Source organism: Bos javanicus, chromosome 1 (genome assembly GCF_032452875.1).
Source record: "Bos javanicus breed banteng chromosome 1, ARS-OSU_banteng_1.0, whole genome shotgun sequence".
Taxonomy (NCBI): domain Eukaryota; kingdom Metazoa; phylum Chordata; class Mammalia; order Artiodactyla; family Bovidae; genus Bos; species Bos javanicus.
In genome coordinates this window covers 119229166-119248379 of record NC_083868.1, presented here as the reverse complement: position 1 = coordinate 119248379, position 19214 = coordinate 119229166, and the positions used below count along the sequence as shown (strand labels likewise).

Genomic DNA, 19214 nt, shown 5'->3' with positions numbered 1-19214 from the left:
AAGTGTGAGTCACTCAGTCGTGCCAGACTCTTTGTGACCTCGTGGACTATAGCCCACCTGGCTCCTTTGTCCAAGGAATTCTCTAGGCAATCATCCTGGAGTGGGTAGCCATTCTCTTCTCCAGGGGATCTTTCCAACCCAGGGATCAACACCAGATCGCCTGCACTGTATGCGGGCTCTTTACCATCTGAGACACCAGCCAAGTTATTTGCTAAACAAGGAAATTTGCCTCCCATTCCATCTGTACAATAGGAATCCTTAATTGTAAAAGGTATACGAGTAGCACGGAATTCACCTGTCACAAAGAGGGCAATTAGTGTTAACATTGCCACCCTACTCCCCTCCCCAACTAGAAAATGGTGGGGCAAAGGGGTGGGGGGCACATTCTACCCACCAGAACCCAAAGAGGAAATTAGCTGTTCATCCAGATAAGAGTTGAGACATAAAACCAGCAGAGTGTCTTTGGGCAGGCAAAGAAGAACCATGAGGTTCCTCCTGCCTGTGGGTTTGATCGCCACCACCCTTGCAATTGCTCCTGTCCGCTTTGACGGGTAAATCTCACGGCCCTGTGCTCCAGACTGTGTTTGGGAAGCCAGAGAGGAAATGCTTCTTTCCAGTTCACGTGTTCCACCTTTTGTGTTCTTACAGGGACAAGGTGCTCCGTGTGAAGCTCCAGGATGAAAAACAAGCAAACATCATCAAGGACTTAGCCAAAACCAGCCAGGTAAAGCAAGGCTATCTTATCTTTTCTATTTCCTAAAACCTTCTCCTTTTGTCTTTTATTTTTAACACCCACAGAGCTACCAAAGACAAAGATTGGGGGAAATGGTGATAATTGGATAACTCAACTCACTGCTAATCCTTTCGTTGTTTCTGTTTATTTTTCTCCAAATTACCACTTCTTTTTCCCATCCAAAAACTTTGCAAACAACAGCATTTTCTAGGTGGAATTGTGAAATAGCGAGACATTCCTGACCTTTATCATGGCCTCTTCTTCAACCTTGACAGTTCCTGCCTACTCCATTCTCCTTACTACCATCTGGATCTATACCAGTGGTCTACTTTCTGTGGCATAATCATAATTATGATTACATCAAGGTACTGCTTAACTGATAACATCAATGTACTGTTTGATAATACCAAGAAGTGTCCCTTTCTAAGAGCAGATCCATTTTGAAAGAAAACTCTTAAAGTTAGCTCTATCTTTTAAAATCCAATGGACTAAAGTAATCATTTTATCGTTTGTTCAACTGCTCCTCTGTACAAGACACACTGTTCTAGCCACCTTGCTGATATTCAGTCACTAAGTCGTGTCCAACTCTTTGCAACTCCATGAACTGCAGCACGCTAGGTTTTCCCTGTCCTTCACTGTCTCCCAGAGTTTGCTCAAATACATCATTTCAAATTCATTAGATTTTCAATGTCTGTGTCCCAATTTAATGTGTTTAAAACAGCAGAATTGAAGTTCAAAGACAGTAAATTAAACGACCAAGATGACATGTCAAATTTAAACCCAGAATGGAATCCAAGATCTGTCTAGTCAGACACTCCCTTATTTCCACATCAAATCAATCTGCCTATACTAATTCCCAGATCTTTCTCAAATCCATACTTTCCTCTTCATTCCCCTGTCACTGCCAAATTCATGTCTGCTCTATCTTTTTCAGGGACAACTTCAATAGACAATTACAATTTCTCTTATGTTCAGGGTTCTAGTCTTGCCTCCCATGAAGTCAAGTCCATACTGCAACCTGATTGCTCTAAAATTGGACACCTACATTCCTTTGTTTGAAGGTTTTCAGTGAGAGGTGGCCTAGTATGGAAAGAGCATGGTCTTCAGAGGTTCAAATCCTAGTTTTACACTAGCTCTGTGTCCTTAGGCAAGTTACTTAACCTCTCTGGGCTTCAATTTCCTCCTCTGTGAAGTGGGGACATAATAATTATACCTACTTCCTAAAGTTATTATAAAGACTAAATGAGCTAATATTGGGGTAATGCTCAGCGCCTGGTCATAATAAGTACTGTAGAAGCATCTTCTATTGATATCGATGTGGTATTCCAAGAACTTCATAATCTCCAACCTCTGTACTCCACCCTCTTTCTTACCCTTCAAGCACTATTAATACCAAACACTCACCCACATTGGCCCTATACACCTTTTCTCGGGAGGAATGTATTTTCCTCTTTACTTGGCTAAATGCCACTTATTCTTCAAGATCCAGCTCAGGCAGTATCTCCTGGAGAAAGTCCCTCTCTGTTCATCAACTCTCATGACCCAGATGGGTTGCTTCTTGTGCTCCTAGAAACAACCTTGTGCTTGCCCCTGGCATGGGTAAGCATGTTGGAAATGCATAGATGGCTCTGTCTTCCACATTAAGCTCCTTGCTTCTCTTTTATTAACCGCCACAGCCCTGGCATCCAGCTCTGCACCTGATGCTTATTTAGTTCATGCAAGTCCACTGAGCCCTAAACTCTTGCCCTGTGCTTCCCTCGTGGCTCAGCTGTAAAGAATCCACCTGCCAATGCAGGAGACTCATTTTTGATTCCTGGGTCAGGAAGATCCCCTGGAGAAGGGCATGGCAACCCACTTCCGTATTCTTGCCTGGAGAATCCCTTGGACAGAGGAGCCTGGCAGCCTAGAGTCCATGGGGTTGCAAAAGAGTCGGACGTGACTTCGCAACTAAACAACAACAACAAATTCATGCACCACATAACCCTGTTAGGATAGAGAAATTGCTATTGTGATGGCCTAACTCGCCTTTATATCATTCTTATACCTCACAGATGTCTACTTTATACTGTAGCCTTTTGATCAAAACAAACCAACAAATATTGGTTGGTTCCCAGCAGCCTTTTACTGGAACAGGACTGACCTAGAAGTAGAGTGGGATTCATCTACAGAACAGCCAGGCAGACTCAGCTATGCCCACAAGCTTGGCACGATGGATGGAAAGTGAGCATTTTCTCCACATTTCCAAGGCTGGGAACTGATAACGTCATCTGGTTTCACAATTGAGTATGATTTTCAAGAATAAGAACTGGGAACTTCTAAAATGATTTTACTCTGAATTCTGTTCACCAAATTTCTGAAATTCTCAGCTAGCAGAAAATAAAGAGCAGGGAACCAGCAGTTGCTAAATATTGTGTGGCCCAGTTGTCATAGCTGTCTCATAACTTCCACAAGACTCCCAATGGAGGGCTGTTAGCTCCATTTCTTAGGAGGAGGACTGAAACTCAAAGAGTTTTAGTAATATGCCCAAGGACATACTGCTGGGAAAATGACAGGGCTAGAGAATATGTCTTCACTGGACACAATCTTTCCAGGAATTCCAGAGTTTACAGGGACATCTGGTTCTGAGGGAGGCCTGACTCAAGAGCAGGGGCAGGGGAGGAAGAAGCCACATATGAATCCATATTCCCAACCAGAGGCAGATGCTGTGGCTAAATCAGTTATGAAACAACTCCAACTGGTGGTAGAAGAAAACAGATTAACCAAAAGCTGATCATTCTTTTTGCATTTGAATATATTATGTCCAAAAAAATATGATCATTACAATAGCTTTTTTCCCACTGCCTAATAGTCAACAGTTTTTAAATATATTTGCAAAAATCTCATAGGTTTATTAAGAGAAGAGCTCATACTTCAGACACGTTGAACCCTAAATTCCTTTCATTGCATATGACACGTGGTCATTTATTAATAAATATGTGTTGCTTGAGCAAATAAACAACTGTGACTAACACTGAACTCATCTGCACAGCTTGACTTCTGGTACCCAGACGCCACCCACCATGTAGCTGCTAACATGACGGTGGATTTCCAAATCAGTGCAAAGGAATCCCAGTTTGTTGAGTCTGCATTGGATCAAAATCAAATGCACTATGAGTAAGTCCTATGAAAATATTCAAATGTGTTAGATACTCAAAGTCTGCTGCTGCTGCTGCTAAGTCACTTCAGTCATGTCCGACTCTGTGAGACCCCATAGACGGCAGCCCACCAGGCTTCCCCGTCCCTGGGATTCTCCTGGCAAGAACACTGGAGTGGGTTGCCATTTCCTTCTCCAATGCATGAAAGTGAAAAGTGAAAGTGAAGTCGCTCAGTCATGTCTGACTCCTAGCGACCCCATGGACTGCAGCCTACCAGGCTCCTCTGTCCATGGGATTTTCCAGGCAAGAGTACTGGAGTGGGGTGACATTGCCTTCTCCGACTCAAAGTCTGAGGAGTCTTGAAATTGAAAGGAGAGTATAATTTTATATTGGGGCCCCTCAAAATGAATGCTCTATCTAAGAAATAACACTTACTGTTGCCTCCAAACAGAGTATGGAGGCCTGCTTATAAAAATGATGAGCTCAAACCAGGTACTCAAGTTCTATCTTATGTTTATTATGATCTGCAAGAATGACAGTTATGGTATCTGCCATCCCTAAAACTCAACCCCTGGTGAGGACAAAGAGCATGTGAGCATGCATGGATGGTCTGGTCACACTCATTACTCCTGACAGGTAATCAGCCCGGAACTCAGCACTACTGATGACTACCAGCATTGCATTTTTTTTTTCATTATTTAAACTTTTTATTTTATACTGGAGTATAGCCAAGTAACAATGTTGTGATAGTTTCAGGTACACAGCAAAGCAACCCAGCCATATATATATATGTATCCATTCTCCCCCAAACTCCCCTCCTATCCAGGCTGCCACATGACATTGAACAGAGTTCCTTGTGCCTGCACCAGATTCTTATATTCAAATTCTCCTGATACATAAAAAGAGACCCAAAGTACATTGTTTATCTTTGAGTCAGAGATGTTGGAATATAAAATTTATAATAAATAATTCTTTATGAAAGAAATTCTTCCTCAGAGAAAGCAAAACAACACAGTAAAATAAGACTTAAATCTAAGAGGAGAGAATTCTCAAATGGCCTAAGATGCAGAAATGAGTCACTGTGGTCCCATAGAGAAATAAGAGGAAATTAGAAATTATCTAGCACTAGCCATGGGTCATGCACACACAGTCTGGGCCCTAGGGCAACAAATAAGAAGGGAGCTCAGAGATGAATATCACAAATCAACATATACTAGAGAAAATAAAGTGTGTTTTTATACTTTAAAATATTTAGCAGTTTGATGTATTGAGCAGTCCTGTTTGAACTCCCCCAGCCCTTGTCATTCCAGCAGCACCCTTTACAGGAACCCCATCACTCAAAATTGCTACACCTTAGTTCTTTCTTTTTGATTTAATATTTCATGCCTCTGCTACCTAACAGTGCTGTTAGCTCAAAAAACCTTCTACTTCTGGTTCAAAGATCCTACAGTGTCATATCAGAGAGAGGGATTTATTGCTGCTTATCATGACTTGATTGTATTTATTAAACTGCTACAATATCCCTAACAAATTTAAATACTATTAAAGGAAATACATACATAGACAAGTAAACAAAAAACATTCTTGCCTATGGCTTAGAGTCACAGGTTATTATGTGTGATTATTGTTGGTCACTATCTTTGTTTTTGCCATTGTTTCAAGAAGGCTGTGAAACAAACGTGTAAGTGCATGTATGGTGAGAATATATTCAAAAGTAAGTTATTCCTTGGGGTTTAATCACTGTCATATCTGACTCTTTTGCAACTCCATGGACTATAGCTTGCCAGGCTCCGCTGTCCATGGGATTTTTCAGGCAAGAATACTGGAGTGGGCTGCCATTTCCTTTTCCAGGGGATCTTTCGGACCCAGGGATTGAACCCATGTCTCCTTCATTGGCAGGAGGATTCTTTCCCACTGAACCACCAGGGAAGTTAATATATTGGGAGAACATATTCAAAATTATTAATCTAAACATTTTTAATTAATACATTGATAAGTTTTTCTATAATTTTATAAACTGTACCATTAAAATTAGAAGCAGACACTTTATAAACATAAGATCACAGAAATTAGTAGGACATTACGGACTCTGGGCTTATGCTGAGGTTGATATGCTGTCTTGAATATTTCTAAAAGAAATCACCCCTCTACACTATATACTTCCTGGTGACCATCTCGTGAATCACTTGAAAGCCAGACTTCTAAAATATGTGCCTCGATTTATACAATTTTCACTTTACTTCATTAATACAAACCTGACCCAGATTCCTTATGATCAACTAATTCTTACAAAGTATCTAGCCCAAGCTAAAATAAATTTTAGCTAACTACATTTTCCTCAATATCCTGATACTGTAGACAAGAAGCTGACTGCTTGACACTGAGTGTGGTTAGTAGAATAGATCACTGTGACAGGAGACGCCAAGGCAGGAGGCTGCCAGCCATCCATTTTATCAGCCCTTATTCCTCTTTGGCCTTCTCCAAGCTTGGAACAAGTCTGACTCAAACAGAGGTCTAAATCCAGATCCTCATAAACAGTGTGCTTTTCGTTTTGTCATATGCCAAGTACTTTCTTTCTATTTACATCAAGAAGCAAAGTGTTAAACTACCTATAAAAATTAGTTTTATCTAATTAGGATATGATTTCTAGAAATTGGTCCAAATTAGCCACAGTTGTGGGAAAGCCACATAATCAGATAGTTACCTTCCTCAGAAATATAAATATGTAAAGTGATCTGTGCAGACAAGAACTATTTAAAATCTTGTCTCCAAGTACTAATTATATAGATAATTTTATTTGCATATTAATTACATGTGTTACTTGGTGTCAGTCAGTAACAGAAGTGGATTCTAAGCACAGAAACATCTGGTTGGGCCAGACACCAGTTTGAATAAAACCACATTAAGAGGCTGGTTTGACACAATGATTTACTTAGACACCCCTCATTAGACAGTGCATAGAAACCACTATTTAGTTTAAAGCATCTGTGTGATATATTTTTTTTAATTTCCAGAAAATTAAATTACCAAGACAGATTTTACCTTAAAAGTAGCACGTTTGCTCCCTTTCCCACAGAAAAAGAGCAACAGGATAACTAGAGACTGTCATCAGTGGCACACACGTCAGCGGTGGCACCCTTTCCCTCCTGCTGAATAAAAATTAGTGCCTTAAAGTTTCTTATCTAACATAGAAATATGCCTCCAATGTTGGGGGAAACCCATGTCCATAAGTGCCGAGTAGGATACAAGGTAATTCAACTAGGGAGTTCCTGGAGAGAATTGAGATCGTGCAGAAACCTGGAATCATGCTTTTTGAGTAGACCCGCTGTCTATGGAGTCCCACAGAGTCGGACATGACTGAAGAGACTTAGCAGCAGCAGCAGCACCCTGCAGGAATGTGGGTATCAGGGAGAGGTAGTCCAAACCAATTTATCAGGCAGCATAACATGACTCTGCCTCCCTAAAACATCCTTCCCCACTGCACTTACACACACACACACAAACACACATACGCACACTCCAAAACTCATGGTAACACATACACTGGCCCACAGTTCTCTATTCCTTTTTTTTTTTTTTAATTGAAGTACTTTGAGTACAATATTAGTTTCAGGTGTATAGCACAGTGTTTCCGTATTTTCATAGATTATACTCCTTTAAAATTTATACCAATGGTTGGTTCATGTTGTGGTTTCACAGAAAACAAAATTCTGTAAAGCAATTATCCTTCAATTAAAAAATAAATTTTTAAAAACTTATTATAAAATAATGGTTATAATTCCATTTTATACAGTATATTCTTATCTGTTCTTATAAAAGCAGTTTGTATCTCTTAATTCCATACCCCTATCTTTTCCCTCTCCCCACTACTTTGCTTTCTAAATCTGTGAATCTTTCTATTTTGTGATGTACATGTTCATTAGTTTTATTTTTTTAGATTCCATAAATAAGTGATATCATACCGTATTTGTCTTTTTCTGTTTGACTTATTTCACGAAGCATATTATTATCTAGATCCATCCACTTTGCTGCAAAAAGATAATCTCATTCTTTTTATGGCTGAGTAATACTCTAATTATATGTATACCACATGTTCTTTATCCATTTGTCTATTGATGAACACTTGGTTTGCTTCTATATCCTGGGTGTATCTTTTCAAATTAGTGTTTTGTTTTTTTTTTTCTGGATATGCACCCAGGAGCGGAATTGCTGAATCACATGGTAGTTCTAGTTTCAGTTTTTGGGGGAAGCTCCATACTGTTTTCCATAGTGTCTGTACCAATTTGCATTGCTACCAACAGTGGGAATGGACTCTATGGACTCTCTATTATGTTCCATTGATCTATGTGTCTTTTTTGGTACCAGTACTCTACTGTTTTGATGACCTAGCTTAGTAGTATAGTCTGAAGTCAGAAAGAGTGATATCTCCAGCTAACCAAATCCAACAATATATAAAAAGGGTCGTACATCATGATTAAATGGGATTTATTTAGGGTTGCAAAGATGGTTCAATATTTGCAAATTACTCAATGTGATATACCACATTGACAAAAGGAAAGATTAAAAAATCACTTGATCATCTTAATAGAGATGACTAGGTACCTGCGGTCACCTAATCTATGACAAAGGAGACAAGAATATACAGTGGAGAAAAGACAGTTTCCTCAGTACATGGGGCTACAAAAACTGAACTGCTACATGTGAAAGAATGAAATTAAAACATTGCCTAGTACCATACACAAAAAGTAACTCAAAATGGATCAAAAACCTAAATGTAAGGCCAGACACTCTAAAACTTTTAGAGGAAAACATAGAACATTCTTTGACATAAATTGCAGCAAAATCTTTTTTGACTCACTTCCTAAAATAATGAAAATAAAAACAAAAGTAAATAAATGAGATCTAATACAACTTAAAAGCTTTTGCACAGCAAAGGAAACCATAAACAAAACAAAAAAATAACCCTCAGAATGGGAGAAAATATTTGCAAACAAAGCAACCAGCAAGGAATTAATCTTCAAAATATACACATAGCTCATCCAGCTCAATATCAAAAAAACAAATAACCCAGTCCAAAAAATGGGCAGAAGATCTAAACAGACATTTCCCCGAAGAAGACATACAAATGGCCAAAAAGCACATGAAAAGATGCTCAACATCACTAATTATTAGAGAAATGCAGTCAAAACTACAATGAGGTATCACCTCACACTGGTCAGAATGGCCAGCATCAAAAAATCTATAAACAATAAATGCTGGAGAGGGTATGGAGAAAAGTTACCCTCTGACACTATTGGTGGGAAAGTAAACTGGTACAGACACTATGGAAAATATTCATGGAGGTTCCCTAAAAAACTAAAAATAGAACTACCATATGACCCAGTAATCCCACTCATGGGCATATACCCAGAGAAAACCATAATTCGAAAAGATATATGCACCTCAAGACTCATTGCAGCACTGTTTACAAAAACGAGGACTTGGGGAAGTAACCTAAATGTCCATCAACAGAGGAACAGATTAAGAAAAAGTGATACATCTATACAATGGAATACTATTCAACCTTAAAAAAGAACAAAATAATGCCATTTGTAGCAACATGGATCTACAGATCATTATACTGAGTGAAGTCAGACACAGAAAGACGAGTATCATATGATATCACATGCATGCAGAATCTAAGAGAAAGGGTACAAATGAATATATTTACAAAACATGAGTCACAGATATACAAAACAAACTTATGGTTACCAGGGGATAAGGGGCAGGAGGGATAAACTGGGAGACTGGGATTGCCATATGCACACTACTGTATATAAAGTAGGTAACTAACAAGAACCTGCTGCATAATGCAGGGAACTCTACTAAGTACTCATAATGGCCTAATTGGGAAAATAATCTTTAAAAAACAGTGGGCATATGTATTAATATATGTATAACTGATTCACTCTGCTGTATTCCTGAAATTAACACAACATTGCAAATCAACTATACTCCAATAAAAAAAGTTTTTTAATTAAATTGGAAGGAGACAGGTAAAATTATCACTATTTGCAGAAGATAAGATACTTTACATAGATAATCCTAAAGTCTCTATCCAAAAACTATTAGAATAAATGAACGCAGCAGTTGCAGGATACAAGATTAATAAGCATTATCTGTTGCTTTTCTATATGCTAACATGAACTATCAGAAAGAGAGTAAAAAAAAAAATTCTGCTTTAAATTGTATCAAAAAGAATAAAATACCTGAGAATAAACTTAACCAAGGTTGTGAAAGACCTATACTCTGAAATACTGATGAAGGAAACTACAGATCCCATGCCCTTGGATTGGAAAAACTAATATTATTAAGATGCCCATACTACTCAGAGCAATCTACAGATTTAATGCAATCCCTATTAGAATACCCAGGATGTTTTTCACAGAACTAAAACAAATAATCCTAAAATTTTTATGCACCCACAAAAAAAAAAAAAAAATACACACACACAAATTGCCAAAGCAATCTCCATTCCTACTAAAAGCAGCAGATGGAAGGAGCCATGAAATCGTTAAAATAAGATTCGTTTTGCCTCTGCTCTGAACTAACCTGCTCCCTGATCTTGAGACTCAGGCTTTGTGGAGAGCTGATCAACTGAGCAAACTTCGTAGAAGCCTCGGTAGACTAAGAAGAGTTTAGATCTGACAGCAATACCCTGGGCTTTCCCTCCTTGTGATGGATAACTGTTGTATAATGGTTCACAGCTAGAGTATTGAAGTCAGATATTTCTAGGCTCAATTTCAACTTCTGTATTTTAGTTATATCAATGTTGGAAATCTACCTAACATCTATGAAAATGGGAGTTATAATGGTACCAGATTAATAGTGTTGATGTAAAGATTAAGTGATAAAATGTAAATATCATGCTGAACAGAATGTCTGGCGCATAAGAAAGACTCAATAAACACTGGCCATTTACATCATTAAATCCTCAGGGGTGATTATCCTTTCACCTATATTTAGGAATATTTTTTAACAAATTAAGTAAATCTTGGAGTGCTAAAATAATATTTAAGAGAAAGTATTTTGGTTTCATCTACTTAAACCTGGCTGCTGGTTAGTGGAAGGCCTCAGGAAAATAACATCTGGACATGGATCTTAATTTCCAGCCTTAGGCTTAATTTCTAGTTCCCATCAGCAGCAATCTGGCACCATTCTGATGTCCTCATGCAGCTGCATATGTGGGAAGGTCGTATTTCAGCTCACACGATTTTCTTTTGCCGCTGTTATCACAAGAGCTAAATTGATATGTGTAAGTCTAAAAATATTCTTAGATACGAGCTTCCTGTGACTAATTAATACTGCCATATGTTACCAATCAACCTCTGAGACCATAAAAAATCTCTCTTTTGCCTGGTTCCTCTGCTTTTAATGCAGGTGGAGCAAAAGCCACAAGCCCTCTTTAGAGTTTAAGACAATTAAATATGGCTGCAGGGACAACCCAAAATATAATCTCCAAACTTCTCAGACTTCATGTGAGTTTTAGTGCACAACAGGCGCCCCTTGATTCCAAATGTGTTGTCAAATTTTTCTTTCTCAAAAATCCCAGATTCATCCTAAGTCAAAAGCCAAGCATACAGTGAGTTAACTATAATAGGCATAATAAAGTGCTTGTCAGTGATGTTAATGGGAATCAATATTCATGAGCAGTACATGGTCTCATGTCCTAAATAAACTCTAATTAGGAGTATACCTCACTTCTGTTCTTCCTCTAAACTCAGATCAGTCAATCAGCAAGAACAGCACAGCTCTAGATAAATGGGAAGACAGGAAGCCAGACACATGACATCATGACATATCTAAAAGACACGGTTAGAGAATCATGAAGAAACAGTATAAACTTGATCAAAGACAGAGATGAAGGAAGAGAAGATTTCTGCAAATGAAAGATAACTGTTTTTCTTTCCCCTGTAAGCGTGTATTTTATCATTTCCCCCTGTCAAACAGAATCTTGATTCACGATGTACAAGAAGAGGTTGAAAAACAGTTTGATGTTAAAGAAGATAACCCAGGCAGGCACAGCTATGCAAAATATAATAACTGGAACAAGGTATCGTATAAAATGCCTGTACTTCCAAAGAGAAAAATGTCACCCTCAACATTTGTTGTCACTTAGTTGTCTTTTATTCTAATCTCTCAAAACTGATTTTGTTCCTAAGATTGTTGCTTGGACTGAAAAAATGGTGCATAAGCATCCTAAAATGGTCTCTCGTATCAAAATTGGAACTACTGTTGAAGATAATCCACTGTATGTTCTCAAGGTAAAAGTAATTCAAGAACTACTGATTCTTACTATTGCCCAAAAATAGGAATCTAAGAGTTACTTTGTGGCACAACTAGCTAGTTTTTATTTATTTGTTGTTTATTTTTGGCTGTGCTGGGTCTTCATTGCTGCTCTGGCTTTTTCTCCAGTTGGGGTGAGCAGGGGCCACTTTTGCGGGTTTTTCATTGCAGAGGCTTCCCTTATTGTGGAGCACAGGCTGTAGGGCACACAGGCTTCAGTAGCTGGGGCTCCTGGGCTCTAGAGCATAGGCTCAATAGTTGTGGCACAGGGGCTTCGTTGCTCCTTGGCACGTGGGATCTTCCTAGACCGGGGATCAAACCCATGTCTCCTACACTGGCTGGCAGATTCTTATCTACTATGCCACCAGGGATGGCCCTAGCTAATTTTTAGACAATAAAAAGTCTTATTTCTTTGAAGAACATGTAAGCTTTAGACAACCATTCAAGAATAGAAGTGACAAATGGTTTTAGGTGGGACCAAGAAAGTCTATGAATAAACCACTTGACAGACACAGAGGACAAAACCAGACAAGTTTCTTATCCTGTATCTTTATTACAAGAGCATATGATGTCCTGGTGTATAAAACAGTTTTTCATCCATTAAAATTCAGGGAAATGGACAACTAAATGTCAAGCAGAAAAGAAATTTAAGAATCATATAATTGTAGGAGTCCAGTACAGTAAATGAGGCATTTTAACTGTGTTGATAGGGATTTCTGTCTATGACTGAGTTGACAACTGCCATTCAGCTGCTGCTGGATTTCTGTACATCTGAAGACATTGCTCCCTAAAGCATTCTCTCAATAACTGAGAAGCCCTTCCCTACTCTGAATTCCCATCCATTCATGCTCTCCAACCACTCAAAACAAATATAAATTCTCCAAATGACAGCCCTTCAAATATCCAGCCCTATTCCTCCTCCCCACCGCAACACAACCACAGAGTCTTTCCCACGTCTTGTTTATGAAGTAAGAAAAACAAAAGAAAATGGCAGAAACAGAAGCAACTTTATAATCTATATCGCAGACCAAAGGATGTTAGCAATAAAACAAGAAAAACAATAGATTGTGATTTTTAAATTAATTTATTTAATTTAATTGGAGGCTACTTTACAATATTGTGGTGGTTTTTGCCATCCATCAACATGATTTTTTAAAACTCTAAAAGCCACTCTGACATGAAGAAAAATTTTTGAAAAATATACTGTGAAATAGATGATGCATTATATATTTTAAAGATACGTACCATGGTCCTCCCTGAGAGAAATAAGTGCACATGCAGTGACTCACGCAACAGGAGACAGGTGAAATAATTGCTTTGAGACTATGATTGAGTTCTTGAACAACAAGAGATCAGGGTGTGAGTTCATGTAAAATAACATCTCAAATTTATTTTTTAAAAGATTGCGGGAAAGGATAAAAGAAGAAAGGCTATTTTTATGGACTGTGGCATTCATGCACGAGAATGGATCTCCCCAGCCTTCTGCCAGTGGTTTGTCTATCAGGTAAATCAAGTGGAACATTCACACAATTCTCCTTTGACTGTCAAGTCTCCAGAACTTCACTGGGTGGCAACACCCCTTTACAAATGAGTGCAGTTCCACTTAACTAGAAGAGCCCACATTTGGTGCTGTCAGGGAATAAAACACTCTGGATTTTACTCATCGTTGAGGTTTTTTATAAAATTGACACCTTCCTTCAAACTTATTGAAATCCAGATGATGACTTATAAATTTTTTTTAAAAATTGGCTATTTTAATATGGTTTATCCTATAGTTAAGTATGGAAAATCTGAAATTATCTTTATACTTAAAATCTACAAAATTGGCCTTACTTCGGTCAATTCAAAGCACAGAACACTAGTTCCCACTTAGATATTTAGTTGGCTACACACACTTTTGGAAGTTTCATACTTAAATTTCCTTTCCAAGTGAAAAATAACTCACTTTTTAAAAAGTAAATCCAGTTTATGGGCTTCCCAGGTGGCATAGCAATTAAGAATCCACCTGCCAAGCAATGCAGGTTCCATCCCTGGGTTGGGAAGATCCCCTGGAGAAGAAAATGGCAACCCACTCCAGTATTCTTGCCTGAAGAATTCCATGGACAAGAGGAGCCTGGCAGGTTACAGTCCATGGATAGCAGAAGAGTCAGATACAATCTAGTGACTAAACAACAACAAATCCTGTTTATAAGTTTGTTGTTCCTCTCACTCTGTTTCTATTGTATTCTGATTCCCACGATCTTTTAACTCTCTCTTTTCTGCCAACTTTTGCATATAACATGCTGCTGGAATACGACATCACAACCACTTTCAGGGCAAGTTTATTTCCACTAGGAATGAATCTGCCAATCGAACTGATTTATCCCTGCAGTTGTTTTAGTTCTTCAGCTGAGGGCTCTGCTTACTTAAGCCATAAAGGAACACACAAGATAGGCCTATAAGAAACATCTTTACTTGGGACTTCCCTGCGGCCTAGTGGCTAAGAGTCTCAGCTCCCAGTGCGGGGGGCCCAGGTGCAAACCCTGCTCAGGGAACTAGGTCCCACATACCACAACTTAAGATCCCACTTGCTGCAATTTAAACCTGACACAAATAAATAAACTTATTTTTTAATGAAAAGAAACATCTTGGCTCTAGTGCAGATAAACGTGGAAGAGATTGTCCAAGAATAATGAGAGAATTTAGTTAGCCAAAAAAGCCAAATAATCAGAGAAATTTCCATCTGATGTGAGAAAAGTTGACTGGTCAATCTAAATATTCTAATTTTTTTATTAACAGAGTGTTTTTCTCTTTAATCTTACTTATAATTAATTCATGAATCTTCTCCAATATTTACATGTTCCTATGCTTACACACTCCAGAGAAGGCAATGGCACCCCACTCCAGTACTCTTGCCTGGAAAATCCCATGAACAGAGGAGCCTGGAAGGCTGCAGTCCATGGGGTCGCAAAGAGTCGGACACGACTAAGCGACTTCACTTTCACTTTTCACTTTCATACACTGGAGAAGGAAATGGCAACCCACTCCAGTATTCTTGACTAGAGAATCCCAGGGATGGCGGAGCCTGGTGGGCTGCCGTCAATTGGGTCGCACAGAGTCGGACACGACTGAAGCAACTTAGCAGCATGCTTACACACTCAATCTCTATTTACCTAAAGATGTGAGGGTAAGAATCTACTTAAATTGTACTGCTAGTTTTTCAATTGGCGTTCATTCTTTCTATGAAATGTTATCTTGCATTCTACGTGTGGAATCATACTAGTCTTGGTAATTAAATGATCCTTTAAAGAATATCCGGGCTTCCCTTTGTGGCTCAGCTGGTAAAGAATCTGCCTGCAAAGTGGGAGACCTGAGTTCTATCCTTGGGTTGGGAAGATCCCCTGGAGAAGGGAAAGGCTACCCACTTCAGTATTCTGGCCTGGAGAATTCGATGGACTGTATAGTCCATGGGGTCGCAAAGAGTAGGACATGACTGAGTGACTTTCACTTTAAAGAATATTCGGTCAAATTCATTTCACTAGTCTGAATAAGTGTAATTTTTTCTGTCATCTATATGGGTCATTTATCTTTATGCAGTTTAGGTGAAATATGTTTGAAATAATGTGACCTTGGGCAAATGACTTAAGGAGTTGTCGTCATTACAATTATAACCACAGCTCTCCATATGGTAACTAAACTTTATACCAATAGCTTAATTTTTTCCTACTCCTACAGGCAACCAAAACTTATGGTAAAAACAAGATTATGACCAAACTCCTGGACCGGATGAATTTTTATGTTCTTCCTGTATTCAATGTTGATGGATATATTTGGTCATGGACACAGGTACTGATCTGTAATCTCCTGTTTGAATTTAGATAATATATTATTTACTGACTTTCATGCACATTGGGGCTTCCTAGGTAGCACTAGTCGTAAAGAATACATCTGTTAATGCAGAAGACAGAGCCGATGCAGGTTTGATCCCTGGGTCGGGAAGATTCCCTAGAGAAGGGCATGGCAACCCACTCCAGTATTCTTGCCTGGAGAATCCCATGGACAGAGGAGCCTACAGAGACAGGCTACAGTTCATAGGGTCACAAAGAGAAGGACATGGCTAAAGTGACTTAGTACGCATGTACGTTGATTGTTAGGCATTAAGTTTAAGGTTTAGCTAACCCATTAATTCCCAATTCAAAAACTCAATTTAGACTAAGGACAGCATGATTTCCTGGTTACACAGGAGTCCTTGAAATAATATGAAATTTCTGCTCCTGAAGCTAATAATGGAGAAAAATGAAATAAAGCAGTAATTATAAAGGAAATGTATGTTACACAATATGGTGAAAGTATTTATAGCTAAGAATAAAAGTCACTTAGAGACATTATGAACATACTGACTTCAGAACCAAAGTCACTGTATTCAATCAATTTGGGACAGAATCTGAGGTGAAATAATTATATCAAAAAATCAATAAAAGAGTGACACAGGTATCTGTCTTTTATGAGAATTCTTTATGCCCTGCTGTTGCTAAGATTAATTTTGAGATTTCGGACTGATACTATCACAAAAAGTTCTTTTCTGAAAATTATGCTCCAACAATCACAATTTGACCTGTATTATATCTGAATCTGTAAATGGTAAAAGGTGTAATGAAGTTAAAATTCAAACTACAGATAATTTCAGAACATCAGGGATTACTTTTTAATACTCAGAACTAAACAACAGTTTAAAATAGTAATATAAAAACAATGTTTCTGAAAATATTATAAGAAAAATGTATATTTTCTTTAATGAGTCTCAGGTTAACTAGATAAATTTCAAATAAAGCTATAGACACCTGCAGAGAGAATCTGAAATAATCAAACTGAAAAACGTAAACTTGTGTAAACACTTCCATCATTCAATCCTGTAGAACCGCATGTGGAGAAAAAATCGTTCTAGGAACCAAAATTCCAAATGCATTGGAACTGACCTCAACAGGAACTTTAATGTCTCATGGAACTGTAAGTAGCAGACAAGATCTCAAGGGAAATAGCTATAAAGAGTGTTTAGACACCAAATTTAGTTAAACTATCTACTTATTTTAGGAAAGATAGGTATTCACTAAGCATTAATTTTCTAATCTAAAAAATGAAAGATACATGTCCATCCCAAACTTCATAACTATCCCATCTCCCCCACTTTGCCCCCAGCAACCATAAGTTCACACTGCTATATTCAAAATGGATAACCAACAAGGACCTACTGTACAACACAGGGAACTCTGTTCAATGTTATGTGCCAGCCTGGATGGGAGGGGAGTTTGGAAGAGAATGAATACATGTATATATATATGGTTGAGTACCTTTGCTGTCCACCTGAAATTATCACAACATTGTTAATCACTATCCCAATACAAAGTAAAAAGTTTAAAAATAATAATAATAATTGTAAAAGAAAGCTATAACTAAAAATAAATGAAAGATAATCACCACTACTTTAGAAGTATTATGAATGTTTTGTTGAATGGGAGGAAGTAGGGGGTAGGATTGTTTATAAAACTATCTCTTACTTAATATATCTAGTTTGCTAAAAATCAGGTGCAACCCAGAAATTCATCTGAACAGAGGTCTCAACTCCCTTCCTGCCCTGGTCTGATAAAATTTGACAAATACCAGTGGTCAGAACCGACAAATAGGCAGTTCCTCGAATGTTTAGTGAAAAGAAACATCTGGGGCAAAGAAAGTGGAAAGGTTTCATAGAAAAGCAGAGGCCTGCTACACCAGATGATATACAGCTGCTACACAAATATGATTTTATCTACACAAATATGATTTTATGATTTTACACTCATTCAAGGAGAAACTACCAATACCCCAATTCATAAATTTCTTCTTTATCTAATACTGTTGAAAATACCACCTCAGCATCTAATTATATTCTACCTATTTTCATCTTCATCTAATTATATTTCACTTAGGGAATATGATAAAAACATATATCCCTAAGTGAAAGCTGCCTGATGAAACAGATTAAAGAAACTCAGACTCAAAGAAGGTAATGTATACCAGCCTCCAACAAGTCAAATCTGAGGCTGAACTGGAACTGACTCCAGGCCCATAGCTACTTCTGATGCATTATTCCCATGACCCTTAGAAATGGAAGAGAAATAAACAAGGCTAAGAATAAGAATAACAAGTGGGCTAAGTCTGTCATACTCTGTGTCATGTGTGCAAAGTACTGTATAGTGTCTGTAGCACCAGGGACACTGGGGAAGCCCATAAACCTGGAAGACTAAAATGTTAAAAAAAAAAATGTGAATCTATATCAGAAGAGGTAGAGGCTGTACTGGGGGGTAGGGGAAGAAAGAGACAGATTTTGATCTCAATCCTCCATGTTCTCTGCAGCTTTCCCTAACACCAATGATCCGTGTCAGGAGATCTATCGGGGTCCTGCACCAGAGTCCGAGAAAGAGACCAAAGCAGTCAGTGACTTCATTCGAAGCCACCTAAAATCAATCAAGGCCTACATTACCTTCCATTCCTACTCCCAGATGCTGTTGTTTCCCTATGGGTATACATCAGAACTGCCACCGAACCACAAGAACCTGGTATGTAGGAAAAAGCCTGTGGTTTATGCATTGGTACCACCACTGCCTTCCAGTCTGTTCATCATTAACAACTTGGGTTATTTTGAAAAAAATTCACATTTTAATACCAAAGAAGAAAACTAGTGAAGTCTACCTTAGAGTTAAAATCAGTCTTACGTTAGTTTTTCATATGATAAACATATATAGATAATAAAACCTTTTGATGTGATTTTAAGATAAAGCCACTATGAAGAAAGGTCTAACCTACCAAAGTAGAATTCCATTACTATCCAGATGACTGGATTGTAGTTAAATGTCATAACATAAAACATAAAGAGCAAGAGCCTAAGACAACAACAAATACATCTTGCTATTCCTATCCCAAGACATCAGATTTAAGGAGAGTCATTGTATTTTTATCTTCTTGATCAACTTGGAAATTATATTAATTTTAAGCTTCTGAACCAAAAA

At 38.1% G+C, this 19214-nt stretch overlaps 1 protein-coding gene across 2 annotated transcripts in view; it reads left to right on the top strand.

Moving 5' to 3' along the window:
• The first annotated feature begins 444 nt into the window (after nucleotides 1-444).
• CPA3 (carboxypeptidase A3) overlaps nucleotides 445-19214 on the top strand; it is a 32174-nt gene continuing 13404 nt past the window's right edge. Inside the window, exons 1-9 of one of the 2 annotated variants that reach the window (XM_061419136.1) lie at nucleotides 445-551; nucleotides 649-724; nucleotides 3762-3886; nucleotides 11857-11959; nucleotides 12069-12170; nucleotides 13595-13696; nucleotides 15907-16017; nucleotides 17088-17178; nucleotides 18562-18764. In XM_061419136.1, the coding sequence (XP_061275120.1) occupies nucleotides 484-551; nucleotides 649-724; nucleotides 3762-3886; nucleotides 11857-11959; nucleotides 12069-12170; nucleotides 13595-13696; nucleotides 15907-16017; nucleotides 17088-17178; nucleotides 18562-18764 (981 nt within the window). In that variant the 5' untranslated portion in view covers nucleotides 445-483. The remainder of the gene's footprint in view (nucleotides 552-648; nucleotides 725-3761; nucleotides 3887-11856; nucleotides 11960-12068; nucleotides 12171-13594; nucleotides 13697-15906; nucleotides 16018-17087; nucleotides 17179-18561; nucleotides 18765-19214) is intronic. The other variant, XM_061419132.1, reaches the window with a different exon arrangement.